At 42.3% G+C, this 22,279-nt stretch overlaps 1 protein-coding gene across 1 annotated transcript in view; it reads left to right on the top strand.

The window, feature by feature from the left end:
• The window catches only part of gfra3 (GDNF family receptor alpha 3), a 55,960-nt gene that overhangs the window by 32,477 nt on the left and 1,204 nt on the right, over positions 1-22,279 (top strand). Inside the window, exons 4-7 of the mRNA XM_039814228.1 lie at positions 3,993-4,347; positions 5,744-5,853; positions 8,193-8,327; positions 14,337-14,473. Coding sequence (XP_039670162.1) covers positions 3,993-4,347; positions 5,744-5,853; positions 8,193-8,327; positions 14,337-14,473 — 737 coding nt within the window. The remainder of the gene's footprint in view (positions 1-3,992; positions 4,348-5,743; positions 5,854-8,192; positions 8,328-14,336; positions 14,474-22,279) is intronic.

The raw sequence follows: 22,279 nt of genomic DNA on the forward strand, positions 1-22,279 counted from the left end.
TTGTCTGCCCCACTCACACTGTCACACTTCATACTGGTGGTGCTGGGTAACCTGGGACTTTCCAACATGCTAATATTTCCTGATTGTCCTGACACAGTTGATGTGTTAGCTAGCAGCTTGTTCAGTTGTGGGGCCAGGAAAATATTAGTTATTAGGTTCACAGATGGATGATTTAAGCCATGGGCTGGATATGAACACTGCAGACCACTGAGCTACCTGGTTGCCTACACTCAGTCCATTTCTTTTGCCCTGGGATGAATCATCATGTTTGTGACACTCTTCTTCAACTTCTGGCCTTTTCTCTGCCTTCTTATTTTGGGTAGCCATAAAGTTCACCAAATGGGTGAACTCCATTTCCATTTTGGAGATTGATGAGTTTTCCTTTAACACCATCCTCAGGACAAAGTAAACTCTACAGTTTAGTCCCAATACTGGTAAGGTTCCCGAGATATCTGGAGGACTCTGCCAGGTGTCTGCGGCTGGAAACAGGACTTAGTTATGTTCGTCACCTCAGTTACAGTTGTTTTGAACAATTTGGTAATGCAACTATGTGGTACAATTTCAAAACTCTTAGTACAAAACTCCAAACTCATCTTTTATTCAAAACTACCATTGTGCATTAATTTGGATTGTAAACATCTCTCGCCACACGACCATTGATTTTTGCATGAAATGTCATGAGAACATATGGTTTAATCACCAAAACACAACATAATATCTTTTCAGTTTAGTCATTTTAACTACCAGTGAATCCAGTGACTAACAATGCAAGATACATGTTTCAAATCATCACTACGTAGAAGTGGTGAAAGTAATATGCTACAGTAGCATATTACTTTAATATTAATTTCACATTAGGTAATACACTTACATTACCCAGCATTTACAGAATCTAACATTTACATAATATCTATCCTATGCGTAATCAAGTTGTGATAAATGAAGCCATCCTCTACAATCATTTGGCCAAATGTGTTTTTACAGTATTTACAGTAACCTCTCTGGCCTCACTGTTGGTATCCATGCCCCAACCAACCTCCCTATGTGGATTTTCGGGCTTTCATACTCTAGTAGCTCTTAATGCTATATCATCTTCTCATTGAGAATCGTGCTGTGATCACGAAAGATGCTTCCCATTGAAATACATTAGTTTAAAAAACATGCTGACCATCACGAAAAAAAAACAAAAAACATACGTGACCATTTCACGAACTGCCATGAGACTGTGTTGAAGATGTTCATACATACACATATGTTATATAGCTGACAAACCAATTTCAAATCTATAGGTTTAGCAAACGCTTCAGTGATTAACTATTACTGTTAGCAGCTGGATTAAATGTTGGTGAAATGTGTTAATGCAAGTCAGAAGAGAAGCGTATCAAAGTATTGTGAGCATTAAATTGTGAAAGAGAGTTACTTCCCATGAAAGGTTTTGTCTTTGATGACACACTGATTAGGTGTGGTGAAAAAGTCACTTTGTTATTCTGTGTGTTCTATGTGAACATTACATTACAAGTTTGAAAAAACGAGCCATCTCGATGATCTGCTTTGAGAGTTGTAAGGTTTTACCACCTGCTTGCGATAATAGTACCAAAGTACCAAAGTGATAAAACAAACTGTTACTTAAGAGGCTCTTCTTCTGGGATTGCTTGTGTTACCCAGTCTGCAAAAGGTGAATTTATACCTACTGTAAAGCACCCCATTGTGGTGTTAGAATACCATTCTGTGAGTTACTTCCCTCTAATCTTCTTCGGGTCCAGTGTATTGTATGGGACGGAAGAAGCAATGATGATCATCAGTAAAGTGAGAGGCTACAGTTTTTAAGAAAAACTCATTTGACACAGCTCACACACAACCGCTGAGTATACACCGTACTTCTAGTCCCTCAGGAATGTGACGACATAACACCATAAATATGTATCAATCAATAAAGACAGGAACTAGTGACCAGCTGAGGAAACTCTTTTCGCTGCCTCCTTTTTGTCTGCCCCACTCACACTGTCACACTTCATACTGGTGGTGCTGGGTAACCTGGGACTTTCCAACATGCTAATATTTCCTGATTGTCCTGACACAGTTGATGTGTTAGCTAGCAGCTTGTTCAGTTGTGGGGCCAGGAAAATATTAGTTATTAGGTTCACAGATGGATGATTTAAGGCCATGGGCTGGATATGAACACTGCAGACCACTGAGCTACCTGGTTGCCTACACTCAGTCCATTTCCTTGCCCCTGGGATGAATCATCATGTTTGTGACACTCTTCTTCAACTTCTGGCCTTTTCTCTGCCTTCTTATTTTGGGTAGCCATAAAGTTCACCAAATGGGTAAACTCCATTTCCATTTTGGAGATTGATGAGTTTTCCTTTAACACCATCCTCAGGACAAAGTAAACTCTACAGTTTAGTCCCAATACTGGTAAGGTTCCCGAGATATCTGGAGGACTCTGCCAGGTGTCTGCGGCTGGAAACAGGACTTAGTTATGTTCGTCACCTCAGTTACAGTTGTTTTGAACAATTTGGTAATGCAACTATGTGGTACAATTTCAAAACTCTTAGTACAAAACTCCAAACTCATCTTTTATTCAAAACTACCATTGTGCATTAATTTGGATTGTAAACATCTCTCGCCACACGACCATTGATTTTTGCATGAAATGTCATGAGAACATATGGTTTAATCACCAAAACACAACATAATATCTTTTCAGTTTAGTCATTTTAACTACCAGTGAATCCAGTGACTAACAATGCAAGATACATGTTTCAAATCATCACTACGTAGAAGTGGTGAAAGTAATATGCTACAGTAGCATATTACTTTAATATTAATTTCACATTAGGTAATACATTACACTTACATTACCGTTTTACATTTACAGCTAATTACATTTACATAATATCTATCCTATCGTAATCAAGTTGTGATAAATGAAGCCATCCTCTACAATCATTTGGCCAAATGTTTTTTTACAGTATTTACAGTAACCTCTCTGGCCTCACTGTTGGTATCCATGCCCCAACCAACCTCCCTATGTGGATTTTCGGGCTTTCATACTCTAGTAGCTCTTAATGCTATATCATCTTCTCATTGAGAATTCGTGCTGTGATCACAAAGATGCTTCCCATTGAAATACATTAGTTTAAAAAACATGCTGACCATCACCCAAAAAAACAAAAACATACGTGACCATTTCACGAACTGCCATGAGACTGTGTTGAAGATGTTCATACATACACATATGTTATATAGCTGACAAACCAATTTCAAATCTATAGGTTTAGCAAACGCTTCCAGTGATTAACTATTACTGTTAGCAGCTGGATTAAATGTTGGTGAAATGTGTTAATGCAAGTCAGAAGAGAAGCGTATCAAAGTATTGTGAGCATTAAATTGTGAAAGAGAGTTACTTCCCATGAAAGGTTTGTCTTTGATGACACACTGATTAGGTGTGGTGAAAAAGTCACTTTGTTATTCTGTGTGTTCTATGTGAACATTACATTACAAGTTTGAAAAACGAGCCATCTCGGATGATCTGCTTTGAGAGTTGTAAGGTTTTACCACCTGCTTGCGATAATAGTACCAAAGTACCAAAGTGATAAAACAAACTGTTACTTAAGAGGCTCTTCTTCTGGGATTGCTTGTGTTACCCAGTCTGCAAAAGGTGAATTTATACCTACTGTAAAGCACCCCATTGTGGTGTTAGAATACCATTCTGTGAGTTACTTCCCTCTAATCTTCTTCGGGTCCAGTGTATTGTATGGGACGGAAGAAGCAATGATGATCATCAGTAAAGTGAGAGGCTACAGTTTTTAAGAAAAACTCATTTGACACAGCTCACACACAACCGCTGAGTATACACCGTACTTTAAGATGTTCTTTTGGAGCAACTATTGGACAAGGCTCTGCACCTCCACTTCCCTCTTCACAACTCTCTGCACACACAGGTGTTTTGTGTTTGGCTAACTGGACTCCCCCCCACCCCCTCTCAGCCTCATCTTACATGCAGCTGGATGGTGAGAACCAGTGTCTGAAGGCGGCACAGGACTGCGGCCTGTACGAGAAGTGTGGCTCTCTGCGATCAGAGTACGTGCTGGCCTGCACCAAACGGGCTCCCGGGACCAACCGGTGCAACCAGCACAAGTGCCACCGGGCCCTGCGGCGCTTCCTGGAGCGGGTGCCTGAGGAGTACAGCCTGGGAGTCCTGTTCTGCCCCTGCACCAACACCCTGTGTGGGGAGAGGAGGAGGAAAACCATCGTCCCGTCCTGCTCCTACCAGGAGATGGAGGGGCTGCAACCCAACTGCCTCCACCAGCAGAGCTTCTGCCGCCGGGACGACCTGTGCAGGTTAGACACGCAGCCACACAACTGGGTTTTAATCATAAACCGGAATAAGCTTTAAATGACACAGGGGCGGTTTGATTAGTTATCTTACAATTGACAGCAAAGGTATGTAACATTGCACGGTATGTGTCTATGTTTCTGCATACATAAACAGACAAACATACATATTAAACATGAATATAAAATAAACAATAAATACAGAAAAACAAATATATACATACCAAATAACTGTTGCATAAGAAAAAAAGAGGCTGAATGGGTTGAGTGCAACATTTGTAAGTAATATAAAGTGCAATGTGCAGATGTAAAGTCCAGGATGAAGGTTAGTGCAAGTGTAGTGACTAGGGCTGGGGGGGGGGTTAAGAGTCATTGTCAGTGGGGGTCTGGGGCCTTGTTGGTAAGGCTGACTGCAGAGGCGAAGAAACTGTTGTTGTGGCAATGAGGTTTTGGTAGCCTCTTGCCGGGGGGCTAATTGATCGCTCACAGTGCTGCCTCATAGCTGTAGTAGAAGTAAGATCACACAGTTGATATCCTGTTTTTCTGGGGTCGGACTGGTTAACATCATCCAGCCACTGAATGCCTTTAACCACAGATACATGTGAACAGAGTTTTTGGATCAGGTCTGCATGACTAAACTGTAACTGCAGTTCATCTCTGGTCACAGCAGTGTCTGCGGAATAGTCAGTGCTGGATACCTGAGGACACATATGGCTAATGGAGAGCTACTTCAGGGGTGAAGCTAATGTTTCAGACCTGACACACAAGAACAAATTGTTTAGAATAGCATGTTACAGTCAACATTGTTATGAAATAATGAAATCATAATATTCATTATTTTCTAATCCCATTTGTGGAGCAGTTTACATTCTCGTTTTACTCTCAATTTACTTTTCTTCTGTGAGTGGATTTATGGATTTCTATTGCATGCAGTGAATAGACTTCACCTAAATTTCACTCATGCTTGTATGATGGGGGGTTTTATGATGACGATTGCTCATGAAATCTAGTTGTGAAAACAGTGATACTTGAAACAAATTGAAGGATGTAACAAATCGGCACAATATGGCAAGCTGGTATTTGCCCTTGTGAATGCATATACGTCCCCCAGTCTTATATACATGGACAAAAGCTGAAGGAGCAGTGGGTCTAAAGCAAAAGTATCAAGCGGAAAGTAATGATGAAAGGACAGCGAAAAGGCAATATGTACAAGCACTAAAATGGGCCAGTACTTCTTTAAACAACATTTTTGTTGGACTGAAGCCCACATTTACACACACACACTCACTCACACACACACACACACACACACATATGCAGACACACCCAAAACACACACACACCCAGATGTCCTGCCCACTTCTTGTGTTTGATGTTGAGTCGTTGTCTGTGTCGTTGCCAGGTCCAGACTGGCTGATTTCCTCAATAACTGCCAGCCGTCTCCTGCGACGACCAGCGGCTGCCTGAAAGACTCAGCAGGCCTGTGCCTCCGAGCCTACGCCGGACTCATCGGTACGGGATGGGGGGGGGTAGGAGTTGGGAAACGAGGAATGATGAGCATGACATGAAATAGAAGACTGCATTTTACCTCCACCAGAGTTTTGGCGTGTTATCCAGTTTGTCTGTAGGACGTTTAGAACTCGTCATTCAGACCCCTGAAAAGGCCTTGGGCATTTGACCCTTGTGTTGTCTTCCCGACGACCATGCAACTTAGTTTTTCTTGGTCAAAGTCTCTTGTTACTTTTCCCGATGTTTTGTCACTTTTTAAAAAAAATGTTTTTGTCAAATTTTTTCACGCGTTTTTGAAGCTTTTTCAGAAAGTTTTGAAGCTTTTTTCAAACGCTATAAAATTGAATACAACACCAAAATTCAATGAAACTAGTGAACAGATCATTTATTTTACTTGTGCAGAGTGTTGAATGGAACCATCCACGTTACTTTCTTCGACAATTTGGTTGAAAGAAACCCTCATTTCCGACATAGAAACTTTTTGAAAATGGGTCAAATAACCCGGGGACAACAGGAGGGTTAAACTATGGATTATAATTAGGCAGTGATTTTGATTTCTGAAACGTCTCAAAACTGGGCACCATGACGATGATGTTTTATCTACCTATAAGTAGATCAAAGAAAACATAATGGTAACCAATCGAAAAGTCAAGATGGCAGCATGCAAACGTTGATTTTAAAGGACAGAATAGTGATCACAACTGATGTGACTCATGCTCCAATCTAACCCCCAGTTGGCCTTGACCAACTGCCACTTTGCTCGTTTGAAAGCCATGATGTCTCTCTCTCTCATGGGTGGGCCAAATTCTCTGGGCGGGCAAAGCAGAGAAAGGGGAGGTAACTTTGCTCCTTATGACGTCATATAGGGAAGATTCCAGATTGGCCCATCTGAGCTTTCATTTTCTCAAAGGCAGAGCAGGAGACCCAGGGCTCGGTTTACACCTATCACCATTTCTAGCCACTGGGGGACCATAGGCAGGCTGGGGGAACTCATATTAATGTTAAAAAACCTCATAGAGTGAAATGTTCATGCCATGGGACCTTTAATACACATCCATCAGTGATACTTGTAGCTGTAAGACACGACATGGGCATGCTGATAAAGAGATATACTCAAATGAAGAGAAAAGATGTGATAAAATGTGCGTCATGAGTGACAGCTGCATGAACCCAACAGCAAAAAGAAAGGTTGAATATACAGTATATTAATGTCCTAAGACTCAGTCTCAAACAGAGCTAATAATGCACAAATCTCCAAATAAGAGGGTCTGTACAGAATGGAGTGGAGTGGATGGGTGGAAGGATAGATGGCCGGAACAGGGGAGTGATGGGTGAAGAGGCAGAAAGAGTGTGAGCAAGGTGATCACGCAGAGCAGAAGAGGGGGAGAAGAAGCAGCAGCAGCGAGATAGACGCAAGATAGACGCATGGCAGCTGACAAGAGATGTGGACAGAGAGGCACTGAGTGGCTTTCTGCTCGCGCTGACAATGATGGATGACTTCTCTATCAGGATCATCTTCTTAAAGGAACAACGTGCACAATACATATTTACAAAAGGGTAGCTGCCAGAGGTAATCAAATGAATGAAATGTGAATGCAGTGAAATGTTTTCCTGTAGGAAAAACTACTGGTAGGATTTCTTTTTATTTGGCGCCCTACAGGTGGGTTTGTGTCATCTCTGTTTGTGTACGGACCAAACTAATGAGATCAAACGCATTAGTATGTGAGCTTTATGTTGGCCGGTGTATTTTTGAACTTAAGACAGAGCCAAGCTGCTTGTTCCCTCTGCTGCCAGTGTGTATGCGCACACATGAGAGGAATTCACTCATCTCCCCACTTTGAAAGAAAGTATTTGCCAAAATGCGGAATTGTTTCTTTAAGACGTAAAAGTGGGGTGTTTTGGGAGTGTGTCGCACTCAGCCGTGGTGTTTGCAACCTCAGCTTCATCCAGGCTTTAACGTATTGTCCACATTTGGGCGTTCTGCCTCTAAAAAGTTGCCAGGTTGGCACTGAGCAGAAAAACACCAAAATGTCCCTTCAGCTCCCCGAGGAAAAGTCAGAGTCTGCATCATTTTTTTTCTACAGGCTGTGTTTCTGCTTTGTTTCAATCCTCTGTCTGTGTCGTGCCATAAAGCTAGCTGATTTCCTCCCAAATTGCTCAAAGTAAAAAAACAAAGTAGTAGCCAGGAGAGGCCTCCAGGGCTTTTTGGCCAAATGTGTTCCCTGAGATCATGTTAACATCGCTGGAATACTGTGATAAGCGTTAATGTGTAAAGTAAAGCGTGTAGGTCCTCTGACTTGTCCGAAGCTAACGTGCGCCCTCTCTGACCCTCTGACCTGTAGGTACCATCATGACACCCAACTACATCAGCAACGGCTCTGCAGACGTGTCGCTGTGGTGTAACTGCGAAGGCAGCGGCAACCAGTGGCAGGACTGTCTGAGACTGCAGCGCATGTTCACCCACAACAGCTGCCTGCGTGAGTGCACACGGCTACATCTTTGCTACACCTCCGCTACACATCTGCTACACCTCTGCTACAGTGGTGTAGTCGAATGTATTGTAGTGTGTTTACTGTACACACTACAATACAATATATATTTATAAATATATATATATATATATATATATAGTGTGGGTTAGAGCTGGGCAATATATCGATATTATATCGATATCGTGATATGAGACTAGATATCGTCTTAGAGTTTGGATATCGTAATATCGTAATATTGTATTAGTGGTGTCTTCTACTGGTTTTAAAGGCTGCATTACCGTAAAGTGATGTCATTTTCTGAACTTACCCGATTGTTGTAACTGTTCTATTATCTGCCTTTACCCACTTAGTCATTATATCCACATTACTGATGATTATTTATCAAAAATCTCATTGGGTAAATATTTTGTGAAAGCACAAATAGTCAACACTACAATATCGTTGCGGTATCGATATCGAGGTATTTCGTCAAAAATATTGATTTTCTCCATATCGCCCAGCCCTAGTGTCCTCCCCCCAGGGTTATTTTGAGAGCCAAAGACTTCATTTCCTGCATTCCGATACACTTTTATGCACCAATTTATGGTGGGAATACCTTTATTTATCCTATGAGAAGGAAAACACAGATGACATTGTGGTATCTTTGAGTAGCGATGATGTGATGATGTGTCTGAAGAGTTTTCAGCACCAATTACAAGCCCTGCAGAGCCCGGAGAGCACACAGCCGATGGACACACTCTCTCTTGCTGCATCGAGAACAGGGTTATAAGGGATATGTTTAGATGACATGTTAGATAATATAAAAAGATGTGAATTGGCAAAGTAAAGGTCACAGTCCATTTGAGGGGCTCCAACACTACACATAAAGTCATTGAACCCACTCAGCCACCAATCACAGCGCACCACACAGAACATCCCCTCCAAAATGTCACGCCACTGAGAGGTAAATCATTAAACCTACTTCCCTACCACAGTGCTCATGATGACTCAGCACATTTGAGCTTTATAACCGACTTTAAACTTATAAGCCCTCAGATAACACAACATTCAAAATATATCAAAAATATAATGGAATATAAAGCAGTAAGGGGGCTTTCACATCAGTGACCTAAGCCTGGATCACAAAAGTTGACCACAAAGCAAAGAGGGCAAAATAAAATAGGCTACTTTATATTTGTCTTAAATGTGCGGTGAAGGGAGGATACTGGCGTTAGTGTAGTGTAGGCGAGGGGCCACCTAAGCCCTTGGTTCATAGTGTGTCAGTTTGATTGTGGTAATTGGATTGATTGCACATTTGTTTTGGAGTATGCATTACTACAGCACAATAAATCTGCATTAAATCAAATGACCACGTAATCATGTATCAACGAGCCTGGGCCAGGAAGTATTTCAAGAGAGGAGAACTGGTGGCTGACTAAAATCTAATTTAAATGCCACGGGGACTCTTCTATATGTGCACTGCACTGGATGGATACTTGTGTACACTGATTCACATAGACTGGGAAGAGCGGGGACTCAATAAGGGCCCTCGCTCATTTCTATCGTTGCTGTTTTTATTGTGAAGTTATTAAAATGTCTGGTGGAAATCAGACATAAATAGCCACACTGCACTGAGGAGGTGAACCTTTGGACATGAATCTAATCATAGAAGCAGAACTACAAAGTAAATGGGATTAGAATGTGCAAGTGTTTGAGTCTTAAGCAACAAATGTGGTGAGAAAGAACGGATACGACTGGCACATGTTCATTCTGTTGGTCGATGTAAAAAAGGAGCGAGTTGATACGTGGATAGCCTAGCTTAGCATAAAGACTGGAAGCCGGGGGAAAGAGCAAGCCTGGCTCTGCCCAAACGTTCAAAAATACACCCAACACATTTACAGCTCACACATTTTCTATCCTGTCTACTATTTTAGAGGGCAGAGTTCTGTGCTGGAACTTGTGGCAAACACCAGCTGGGCACTGTGACTGTGCGCAGCTTACCACAGTCTTGTTATTACACTGAGGTTGCCAGGTTTGGTGTGCTCAGCAATAGTATCTGGCAACGCACATTGCAGCCTGAGACAGTGCGACAAAGGTGCTGCATGGATGATTAACTGTCGTTCTTAAGTTTTTTCACCTGTTAGTGTAGACATAGTCTCGCATAGCCAGACCTTCCTTCACAGCGCTGCGGAGGAAGGTCTGGCTGTTTATCTGTGTTTTTTGCCCCCAACGGTGCCTCCAGGCAGCGCTGCCTGGAAGGCACCGTTGGGAGGCACTGGTTATGGTTAGGGTTAGGTTTGGGTTAAAACACCATCGAGCGGTCTGGATAGTCCACACAGAATTCCAGGAGGGGAGAATAACGTGCTCTGGTTTATTGGCATTTCTTTAAACCAATCACAATCGTCATGGGGGCGGTGCTAAGCGCCGGACAGAGCCACGGTGCCTCTGCTAAATAGCCTCGGGAAGGAACTTGTTTTGGTGGAACGTGTGTACGTTCAAAAGTTGTTTTAGTCGTGCAACAGAAAACTCAGATTAGACAGATAGTCTAGCTTGCTGTCTGGATTTAGGCCGGTTACACACTGGAAGCGTCGCGTGAGCGTATCAGCTGCGTGGCGTGTCCGTTTATATTTCGGCTCCCATGTTAACTGGTTAGAGCTTACACACTGCCGGCGTGAGACGCGCGTCTCAGGCGTGGCTCGAGACGCGCCTGAGACGCGTACCTGCTAGAAATAGAACCGACGCCTATTTTTCACGCGAGACGCGAGCGTGTTGGAAGCGTTTCCAGGCAAAATAGAATAGGAAAATATGTTTATATGTAATTTAGACACAAACACATATTAATAAATGACATATTGATGTTTGAAAGTCTAGGTTTTGACATCAATGTAGATATAAATGTAATACAAAATTTCAGAGAAAAGATTTTCAAATATTGCACCTGTCATACAGAACGAAATATTCTGTAACATATTTTGCAGTCAATACTGCCGACGTCTTGCTTTAATCAAATCAGTAGGCTATATATAAATGGTAGGATAGGCTACGATAACAACGTAGTGTGTGTTCTGAGTGATGGTCCAACATCAGATAGGCTATATAGGCTCTTTACAGCTACACAAAGTTGTTCAAACAGCCCACTTACCCATTTATCAGAGTTTGAATCTGTCGGCACTATGTCCCGAGATCAGCCCTCCCTGTACCTAGCAGCAGGAGCAGCGCCGCGTCAGACACGCTTCTGGTATGTAGGACACAGAAAAATCCACGCAGCTGACACGCAGCTGACACGCAGCTGAGACGCAACAGAAACGCCACGCTCGCAAGATGCGTGCAGTGCCTTACCCTGCAGAGATCTGAGGAGCAGTTAACCATAGTCCTCAGAAATCCCCCGGAGTTTAGAACGCCAACACAAAGAAAGAGGAAGGTGACGGACATCCGGCCGAAATGCAGGGCGTCCGGCGGAATTTGCGGCGGCACCGGAGCAATCCCGGAAGTGTAACTTCGTGGATATAGACTAGTGTAAATATTAAATAAAAGAGAAACACCATGGTAATCAGAGAGATTTAGAGCTGATGGTAGCTGTGGTAGCTGTTTCCCCCTTGCTTCCAGTCTTTATGCTAAGCTAAGCTAACCGCATCTTGTCTCCAGCACTGTACTGACATGAGGCTTGAATCAATCTTCTCATGTCAGTCTTGGAAAAAAATATTTAAGAACATTTATTTAAAGACGTGTCCTAAGGAATTAGCTTAAGTTAATTTTATGCAATCAGTTTTTCTAATTAAGAATATCCTAAAATGTAAATTATTTTTCGATAACTATATAACTGTTTATGGTTTCAATTCAATTATGTTTTATTAATAGTATCAAATCATAATAACAGCTATCTCACTACACTTATATAGAGTAGGTCTAGACCACACTCTATAATTTACAGAGACACAACAATGCCCCCCCCTCCCCCCAAGAGCAAGCATTTGGTGTGACAGTGGCGAGGAAAAGCTTCCTTTAAACAGACAGAAACCTCGGCCAGAACCAGGCTCTTGGTGGGCGGTGTCTGTCGCTCCCGGTTTGGACACAGAGACACTGAAACAGATATAGAGAAATATGATTCATAATAATTATAGCAGTTGGTATGACAAACAGTAGGCGTTAGGAGGGTGCCGAGCAGGACCACGGCTGCAACCATGATTAAGGAGCCACCCCAATCCAAGGGGAAATTTCATGACGTGTTACTTTCCCATTATGCCCTGTATGTCAGATGCTTTTTACAGTACCTCAGAGCACCTTGGGGATTATTTGGAATTTAGATCTCATTTAAGGGGAGACACTGCATTTTGATAGAGAAACTATTGATAGGGAAGCCATCCACCAAACATGAGGGAATGTTGGATAGCTGTTTGTATCACTCCATAAATCAGAAAATACTGTCAACAGCCATAAAATAAAAATCTATTTTCTGCATGTTTTTATGAATAAATGTTATATAAATCAGGCTGTAAATGATATCTGAGCAAAGCCCTGTGTGTTAAAAGCTTCAGCTGGGGAAAAGATTCCAACTAACGGATACCAGCATGAAACTCCCCCAGCTAACATTTATAATGTTTTGTATTACAAGTTTCCTTAAATTGTTTATATTATGCAAATGAGGCATTATCTAATGCTAAATGTTAGTGAATTTAGGAGAAAATCTACATACGCACAAACAGACAACATGTGATAAAATAAATGTCTTCTTTCCACCAGTCTGAAAGAAGACATGTTATGGAAGATAAAGAGCCCAAAACCTTAAAATTGAAGAATGATGTTTTTGCCTGTGCCATCTGCTCTTAAAACACAACCCACCAACACTGCTATCCACGTTGGTTTTGTAAACCCTGTTTTAAATAACGTACATATCCGAGGACCAGAATTCTGAAAACAGAATGAACGTGTCACCATCAAAGATTCTCTGAGGAACAGCTCAAAGGGAAGAAATGAAGAAATGTGTCGGACAGAACGTCTGCTGGATGTGTCTGGGTGGCTGCTTCCTGCAGCGCTGTTCCCAGCATGAACCCAACTCTACCTCCTCACCCCACAGTCACATTAGCTACAAAAGAGAGCGACATGCACTCGCTTGTGGGCGCTCCTGGGTGTGCCCATAGGGCGTGCCTAGCCTACTCCTGGTCGCTTGGCAAAAGTAAACAGAAATTGTCCAGTGCTACCTTCAAGCACGTCTTAAAAGTTACTTCCGAGGTATTGTTAAGTCACAAGAGCGATGTTTTTGGATTTAAAAGTATTTATTTCACGATAAAAGTGACAAAATATATGAGATAAAATGCCAAACATATTAGATATGTACAGAAGTACGATATCCTGAAGCGTTTTCCGCCTTCCTGAATTATTTTCTTCGACTCGAGCCACTCACTGACCTACGTCACGCTGCCCCTTCACTCCGATTGGCTGTCGCTTTGTCGCATCGCTCCACATTTGCATAAAATAGACTTCTTGTCTATTTTGGCCCCGCCTTGCTCGTGGCAGCGGCGAGCTCGTCGCTTGTCGCTGGCAAATGGCCACTCCCATTGAAAATGAATGGTAGCCTGTCGCTTTGTCTCCGTCTCTTGTAGCTAATGTGACTGTGGGGTTACGTATGTCAGCTACATGCTTCAGCCTCAGCATTCACACCAGCCTGACGGTGTGTATCTGCAGCTCCAGGGAGAGCCCTCCAGCTGTCACTCAATCACAGCAGCTGTCAATACGGCTGTCGATACACACTGAGTCTGTATGTCCAAACACTAAAGCGTGGATCGATGCGTCGATGCACTTCCCATAAAGCTCGGTCGTTTATCAAGCTGCCGACAGCACGAACAATAAAGCTGCCAAATAGATATGTGGGTTCACGCCCACTAGATGCACACACGCACGCACACACGCACACACACACATGCACGTACACACGCACACACACACACACGCACGCACGCACGACACACACACACACACCCACAGAGGTACTGATGGGGCTGTGTCTCCTCTGTGCAGGTAACTCTATCAGCTGGATGGGGAGCCCCGGCTCCCTGCCGACAGACATCACCCCCCCCCCTGCTCCCAGGCCCTCCCCGCTGGTTCAGGAGGATGAGCTGCTGAGCAACAACCACCTGCCTGAACACAACAACATCGTGAGTACACGCTCATCGCCTACGCACTTTAAATTACCTTTCAGACTTTTATCCCCCCGGCCTTTTCTATTATCTTTGCTTTGGGCTCATCTTGTCACTGTCACACAGTGTGCTGTTTATTTCTGGTGTTGGTTTTATCGCCGGCGCTTTTTGTCGGTTTCATTATTTTACCGTTACTGTTCACTTTTGGTTTGTGACAACACGATGGAGTTTTACAGATATTCTTTGTCTGCCACGTCTTTCAAATTTTAAAATGTGTCGATTCTATGTGATACCAATAATCTACCACGTGTCCTCTGTCCCACAATTATACCTTTTGATATTTAGATTAATATATATGTAGTATTAATTTATATTTATAATCTTTGCTTGGGCATCTGCAGCACGCCAGAGACTTTACAGTGGGGTGACCTCACAGGTTTTAAAATGGATTTATTTATTTATAGGGGAGTTTTTTTTATATATAAAAGAAATATAAAAGCAAGTTTGAAAGAGTGAAATGTATTTATTTTCAATGATGAGTTGAGTAATAGTTTTGATTGATCAGGCTGCCATTGACATCCTAGAAGAACACAGTAGTGAGTCAGCAGAGGAGCAGGAGTTATCAGAGCACTTTGGCAAGCCTTCGAAAGATTCTCCAGAGGGCTCCATCCAACAGGAGTAGTGTGTTCAGGTCCAGATGATGGGAGCCTCGTGAATCCAGTTTAAGTTATTCACAATTAAAAACAGCTGTAACCTGAGCAATGCCTGATATATAGAAATATAACAATGATTTGCCATGTTCACAATCTTTCAACAACAGCTGAGAGAAGACCCAACTGGTCATCCAAACACACAGTTCAAATGAAAACTGGAGCCGCGCTGATATTTACTTGAAACACATTTTACGTCTTACAATCAGGGACCAAATCACCCGTGGAGACCTGGTACAAGACTGAGGATTCTAGTTTCATAGCGCTTAAATGTCAGTAACGACACGACATTTCATACATCCCAACTGTTTCCGTCAACATACGCTACCGGTCAAAAGTTTGGCGTCACTTCGAAATTTCCGTTCCACTCCATTACAGACAGAATACCAGCTGAGATCAGTTGCATTGTTTGTTTTTTTAACCAGGGCAGCAGTTATCAGATTACATTATGTGCTTACATAATTGCAAAAGGGTTCCCGCCTGTTGGAGAAAGAAGTGGCTGATCGTTAATGCAGAATCTACATTGCCCAATATTAGCAACCATTCATCCAATGTTCCAAAGGCACATTCTGTTTACTAATCTGATATCATTTTAAAAGGCTAACTGAGAAAACATTGGAGAGCCCTTTTACAATTATGTGTAATTATGTGTGTTAAGTGTAAGTGTTCATTTCCCGGAATTCTCTGTTCAAACAGTTGTGAATAGCATAGTAGGTCCTTGACATCATGTCACAGTGGCATACCTGGGCTTTTGCTGAAACAACAGTGCTGGCTTTACCGCCCCGACACGATCGAGGACCCAGCGGCCACAGCTGTTTGTTCTGCAGCATTGTAGGCCTGCCTCATTCGCTCGTTTTCATTTATTTATCCTGCACATCATTTCATTCATTACGTTTGCTTACTGACCGTTTACCGTTACTATGACAACAGGTGATGCTAGATCCAATAGCTTAGCTCAAAACCTTATGAACAATACAATTGTAACTGTGCAATGTGAATGGAAAACCACTGCCAACAGCTCCACGTCTATAGATCTTAACCGTTGTGTACATGTCAGATACTAAAAAATAAGACAAAATAAAAAGCTTAAATTCAAATAGCTCACCTTGCTGTACTGTGTCAACAGTTAACTTCATTTAATATTGTATGAGAAGTTTTCTTTTGCGGGTAGCAAATGTTCCACCACAACAAGTTCCTTCCTGAGACTATTTTGCAGAGACACCGTCGCTGCGTCTGGAGCTTAGCGCCGCCCAAGACGGTTGTGATTGGTTTCAAGAATTGCAATGCATTTTTTTTTTTCTCCTATCCCAGAATGTATCTGTGGAGTAGCCAGACCTTCCTCCGCAATGATGTGGAGATAGATATGGCAGTGTGCCACTATAGTCAGGGGAAATTGTACCATTGTTGAGTAGAGTACAGAGGGGGAAAATGAATTTGCATGCACAGCTTCACAGTCTGAAAACCTCTAGACGTTGTTTTTTTACACATCATTTTCAGATGGAGCCAGCTTAGATTTGAAAATGTTGCAGTCTCAATCAATCAATCAATCAATCAATCAATCAATCAATCAATCAATCAATCAATCAATCAATAAAACGTTACTTCTATAGCACATTCCATACAAGTTAATGTAACACAATGTGCTTCGTACAAAAGCGACATAAGATAAAATATACTGTATACAAAACATGTATAGAACACGCATGCATGCACGCGCACACACACACACACACACACACAAAATCCAAGGATTAACATTGAACAGCGACAAACTCAGTTATTCATAGACTTTGCCTGTTTTTAAACATGTTCAGTGTGGAAGCCTCTCTCAGTTCCACTGGCAGGGTGTTCCAAATCATTGGGGCATAGACACAGAAAGCAGCCTCTCTCAAACGATCAAAAGTGATCCTTTAATTCATAATCTACAGACGTGTTCCTGCTATTTGGTTCCTAGCAGGGGAGTGGCGAGGAGATCAGGGTCAGACCTTCAACCAAACAAATGTTCCAACAGTCCTGACCAGACTCCACACAGCCTGTGGCACGCAGACCAGTCCTGGCCCAGCAGTGTTCTGATTTCCGTCCTGTTGGACCATGTCGGAGTCTGCCAGCTCCGTAATGTGCAGACAGCAGACACGCAGACATGCTGAAATCTGCCGTCAACACATATGTTCTGAGAGCTGCACAGCTCCTGGCTGCCCTTGTCCAACACTGACCATTAAGTGTGGTCCAATCCAATCGCCGTCCTGGCTACTGTAACCCTGGCCAGACCACAATCTGCCGTGGCTGTGGCTCCCTGGCTCCCAGCATGCCTCGCTGCCAGAGATAATCTGGGCCGCCAGACAAGAGGGGATTCCAACTCTCTCTCCTCCTCAGTTGCCCTGCTCCCTCCGCTCTCTCTCTCTCTTTCTCTCTCTCTCTCTCTCTCTCGCTGTCCATCTGTGTCTCTCTCCCAGTGAGCGGATTAGATGAGGTGTTGGTTGGAAGCAGTGCATCAGTCAGGCTTCATTAGTAGGAATTTATTCATGCCCGTATGTTTCCCTCCCTCTTTCTCTTCCATCCCCAAATCCCCCACTTCCCTTCCTCCGTCCTTTCCTTAGTTTCTCCATCCTACCTTTTTTTTTTATTTGACTCATTCATTCATTCCTTTCTTTCTGTTCTTGTTTCATTCAGTCTTGCATCCTCGAGCCTCCCACTCCACCCCCACATCTTCTCAGCTGTTATCTTGTCTCTCCGAGGAGCTTCGCCTTGTTTATCTCGAGTCAATTTCCCAGAATTTGAAAGTTTTTCATTTCACAATGCTGAGTACCACCCAGGCCGCAAAACAAAAGTCACACTCTGAAATACAGATGACTGCTCTTAGATTCCCATGTTCCATTTTAACAAGGAATGCAGTCAAACGCGGTGGGATTTTATTGTGATTGTGAATACCAGCAGTTTGTACATTTTCCCAATTGCAGACATTGGTTTTCGTTTTACTGCCAGTGTGCTTTCCAGTCAGTGAGAGAACACATGAAAATTACATCATTTAGAGCAACAATGGCCTTTTTGGTCAAGTTAATTATTTGAGATGTGAAGACGATGTCTGATCCAGTCACATTTACATTGCAGTGTTCTGTGTGCATTAACATGCATGTTTCCTTATACAGATAGACAGATGGATAAATAGATAGATAGATAGATAGATAGATAGATAGATAGATAGATAGATAGATAGATAGATAGATAGATAGATAGATAGATAGATAGATAGAAAGATAGTCTGTATTGTCCACTGGGGAAATAAGTTTTCACAGATCAGTATCTACTGATTGCATATTAATACTTACAACGAAATACGGTACTAACAGCTTTATGTATTCTTATTAGAGCAACTGAACATGACAACTCCCAACACATTACCAATATTCAACATACTGTAACAACACTGTATATAATAAGTATATGTTTAAGTTCCCTGGACAAGTGCTGTTCCTTAAAATACCCCAAGTCTGTCTTCTTCATTCCAATTATCTTCAAAGAAATATTAACAATGTGCTTCAGGCTTGTTCTGCCCCCCACCAATGTGTTCTAAAAGTAGCAGATCAAAGGAAAGGGCACACGACTCTCAGCACAGGATAGTCACTCAGAATAAGTGCAGAAAAGTTTAAGCTTTTGAAAGAAGGTGCTCTTAATTTTAACATCCCATTTTAAATGATTGTCAAACACTGCACACCATTCATGTTAGAATGGGTTTCACTGCTAATGAAATTACTTTACAAAAGTGAGAAGAGCCAAACCCATAATGGGTTTGTGTGCCCTGAAGGAGAGCGAGACAACAGCCGTGTTTACAGCGACTGCAACTGTCAGACTAGATGATGAAAAGTTCAAAATAAGTCAAAAAATGTCAGTCACAAACATGAAACGAGCAGGTATGGGAGGCAGTATTTCAACCAAATGACAGAGTGCCGTATTGTTATCGATAGAAGAACAATCTGCACACAATAACCCAGCATGGGCCTTGGGCTCCTCCAGATGTTGGTGCATATCATTGAATCTGAACATCTGGGCGTCCTCAACATTCATCAGCCATAACACTGCAGTGAATCATATTCATCAACAGCTTTGAAGTTTTAAATGACGACTTCAAATGGACTCACACATGGACACACATGATACGTTTGACATCATGTTTAATAGCAAAACAGACATTTTAATGTGCGTACTTTTAGGAAAATACATGATCACACACTTACATGTGATAAAACACATGACATATGTGGGTATATCCACCATTTCACTGGAAAACAACAGCGAAGTGGTCTCAGTCTCAGCCAGAAAATCGCCAAACTGGAACAAAGAATATCCATCCTTTATTGGGTTAAGCTCTAGGAATCCCTGGTTACATACGGCCCTGCTAATGCTATCGCAGCTGAAGGGAAACTTAACTCTACCGTGCCTTGCTCAGACAACCTGTTCCCCCTTCGGCGTCTGTGTGGAACGCACCGGGCAGAGCAGCAGCTCGACAGTTGCGCTGTAAGATAACGTAGTATTAAAGTGATGGTTCGGAGTAATTCACCCTAGGGTCCTTTGCACCATGACCTCGAGCCAAACACCCCCCCAGAAGCTTTTTTCACCTGGGTCTAACATTGGGAGAGTTAGCATAGAGTAGCATTATCAGCTGAATAGCTTAGCGCAGGGGCTAACGGACCCACATTTGTATCCTAAATAAATTACCCCACTAATAATGCCGAGAATGATACCAAACGTCTACAAGTAGTACAAATAGGTTATGCTCTCATAAAACGATGGATTGTAAAGTTTGTAAGTACACCAGAAGTTTATGTAAATAACACTTGCCTGCTGGCTTCTGCTCTCTGCTGTTGTTGTTGCTGCTGTAAGACGAGTGCTTAGGGCCATCTACAAATTACAACACCGAAAAGAGATGCAACAAAAATATTTATTAATTTATTTATTTTTTTTAAAGTAAGTGCTGTAGTATAACTAGCAGGAGACAAGTAATAATTGAGGTAAGTTTGGAGACATTACCTTATTTAATCATTGAATTAATACATATTTTTGTTGTAACTCTTTTCGGTGTAGTAATTTGTAGACGGCCCTAAGCACTCGTCTAACTGCAGGTAGCAGCAGCAGCAACAGAGAGCTGAAGAGAGCAGGCAAGTGTTCAAACTTCTGGTGTACTTACAAACTTTCCAATCCATCGTTTTATGAGAGCGTAACCTATTTGTACTACTTGTAGACGTTTGGTATCATTTCGGGCATTATTAGTGGGGTAACTTACAAGATACAAATGTGGGTCCATTAGCCCCTGCGCTAAGCTATTCAGGTGATAATGCTACTCTAGCTAACTCTCCCAATGTTAGACCCAGGTGAAAAAAGCTTCTGGGAGGGTGTTTGGCTCGAGGTCATGGTGCAAAGGACCCTAGGGTGAATTACTGCGAACCATCACTTTAAGAGAGACAGCGGTAGAGAGTATTATGAAAGACCGAAAATCCTCGTAAGGAGGCAGGTTGGGGGGCTGGATGGGTCACACAACACAGGACTTTCACCCAGGAGACCGGGATTCATGTCCTGTTCTTGTCCCACGTTAGCCTGACATCGTCATACTCAGATTCTAGTCAGAATCTGAGTCTGATACTGCTCCATTGGGCTTATTATGATTATGGGGCGTGTTTCAACCGAACCAGGGTAGAAAATGCCTCTGCACTCAATTGGATAGACCTACAACCAATCAGAGCAACGGAGACAACGTCACAGAAGCTGTAAGTCAAAGGCAGGCTTCGACAGAGCAAAGGCAGATGCGGCATTATCGGTGTGGCAATGTGTATACATACGTGATTGCGGTTCTCTGTTCCTCTTTTAAAATGAATGCGCTGTCGATATCTTCTATAACAAACGCGATGGCAGCCATCTTTGTCGTAAACAAATTCAACCCAAGCGCTCTTTGGTGACGTGGTTGATTACATTACTGTTGATCATCTGTCCATCATCGTTTAAAGCCCGTCCTGACAATTTCATTGCTCATAACAGCTCTGGCTCGAGCATAGTTGCTCCACAACGGATCAAGTCCAGACCGAACTTCTAACCAAACTAAATTCGGCTGGCATCCAGGCTAGTCCCGCGTGTCACTGAAACGTACATTTTGTAACCCCACCCACCATCTTTTCCTAAAACTAACTGTAGCATTCTTGTGCCGCATGTCAGTTAAACCTACGTCCCGACCAGGAGCGCCAAAAAGTGACACCAAGATTCCCAACTGTGCGCGTCTAAATATGACGCTAAAGAAGTCTTTTGGCGTCAATAACAAACGTCATAGGCACCTGACCAAGTGTCGCTTTTTTGACGCCATGGGAGGGGGGATGTGTTGGCTCAGACCCAGCTCCTTCCCAGGTCGAAGGACCCTCAAGCAAACTAGGTGCCAGACCGAAGGCTCCTGTTAGCTCATGGGCCACCGTCCGTAAGAGCAAACCTTTGTCAAAAGTCCTTTGTTTTAATTTAAGGTATCTTTCATAATGATAATATACTTCCCATACAAATTACAAATTACTAACTAAAAACAAATTGCATGTACATATCGTACTTATTGCTCCTTTTAGCATGATACTTTATTCTCTTCCTGTCAGTGGTTTCAATATGGAGTTAAGGGTATGTTGGGGGTCAAATCAACTTTGCTTAGGGCCCCAACAATACTTTGACTCGCCATAAAGAATGGCTTCACACCATACAACGTTAATCACTTTAAATAGTATAAAGTATTAGTGTTAAGAAATTAGGATGAATCGGTTGAATCTCTGCTCACAGTGTCTCCGAGACATTCATTTACACCACCTACATTTCATTCGATTGGTTTCTCCTTTTAATTTTTAATAAAAGTGCATTTTAAATTCGGATTAATTAATCCAAATTCTGTTTGGTCAAATTCAGTCAAATTGGTCAATTTAGCTTTTTTTTTTTTTTTTTTTAACTTTAGCATGAAACATTTCTCATGCAAGTTCAATTTTCAAAATGATTTAATATAAATGTTAAATTACCAAATTTGATTTAAGTGTCTGGCACAAATATCTGGCCAAAGAATTCAATCTTATTTTTCACTATTTACCATCTGAGAGTTTGGGTC

The sequence above is a fragment of the Perca fluviatilis genome, chromosome 10 (genome assembly GCF_010015445.1).
Source record: "Perca fluviatilis chromosome 10, GENO_Pfluv_1.0, whole genome shotgun sequence".
In the NCBI taxonomy this organism is placed as follows: Eukaryota; Metazoa; Chordata; class Actinopteri; order Perciformes; family Percidae; genus Perca; species Perca fluviatilis.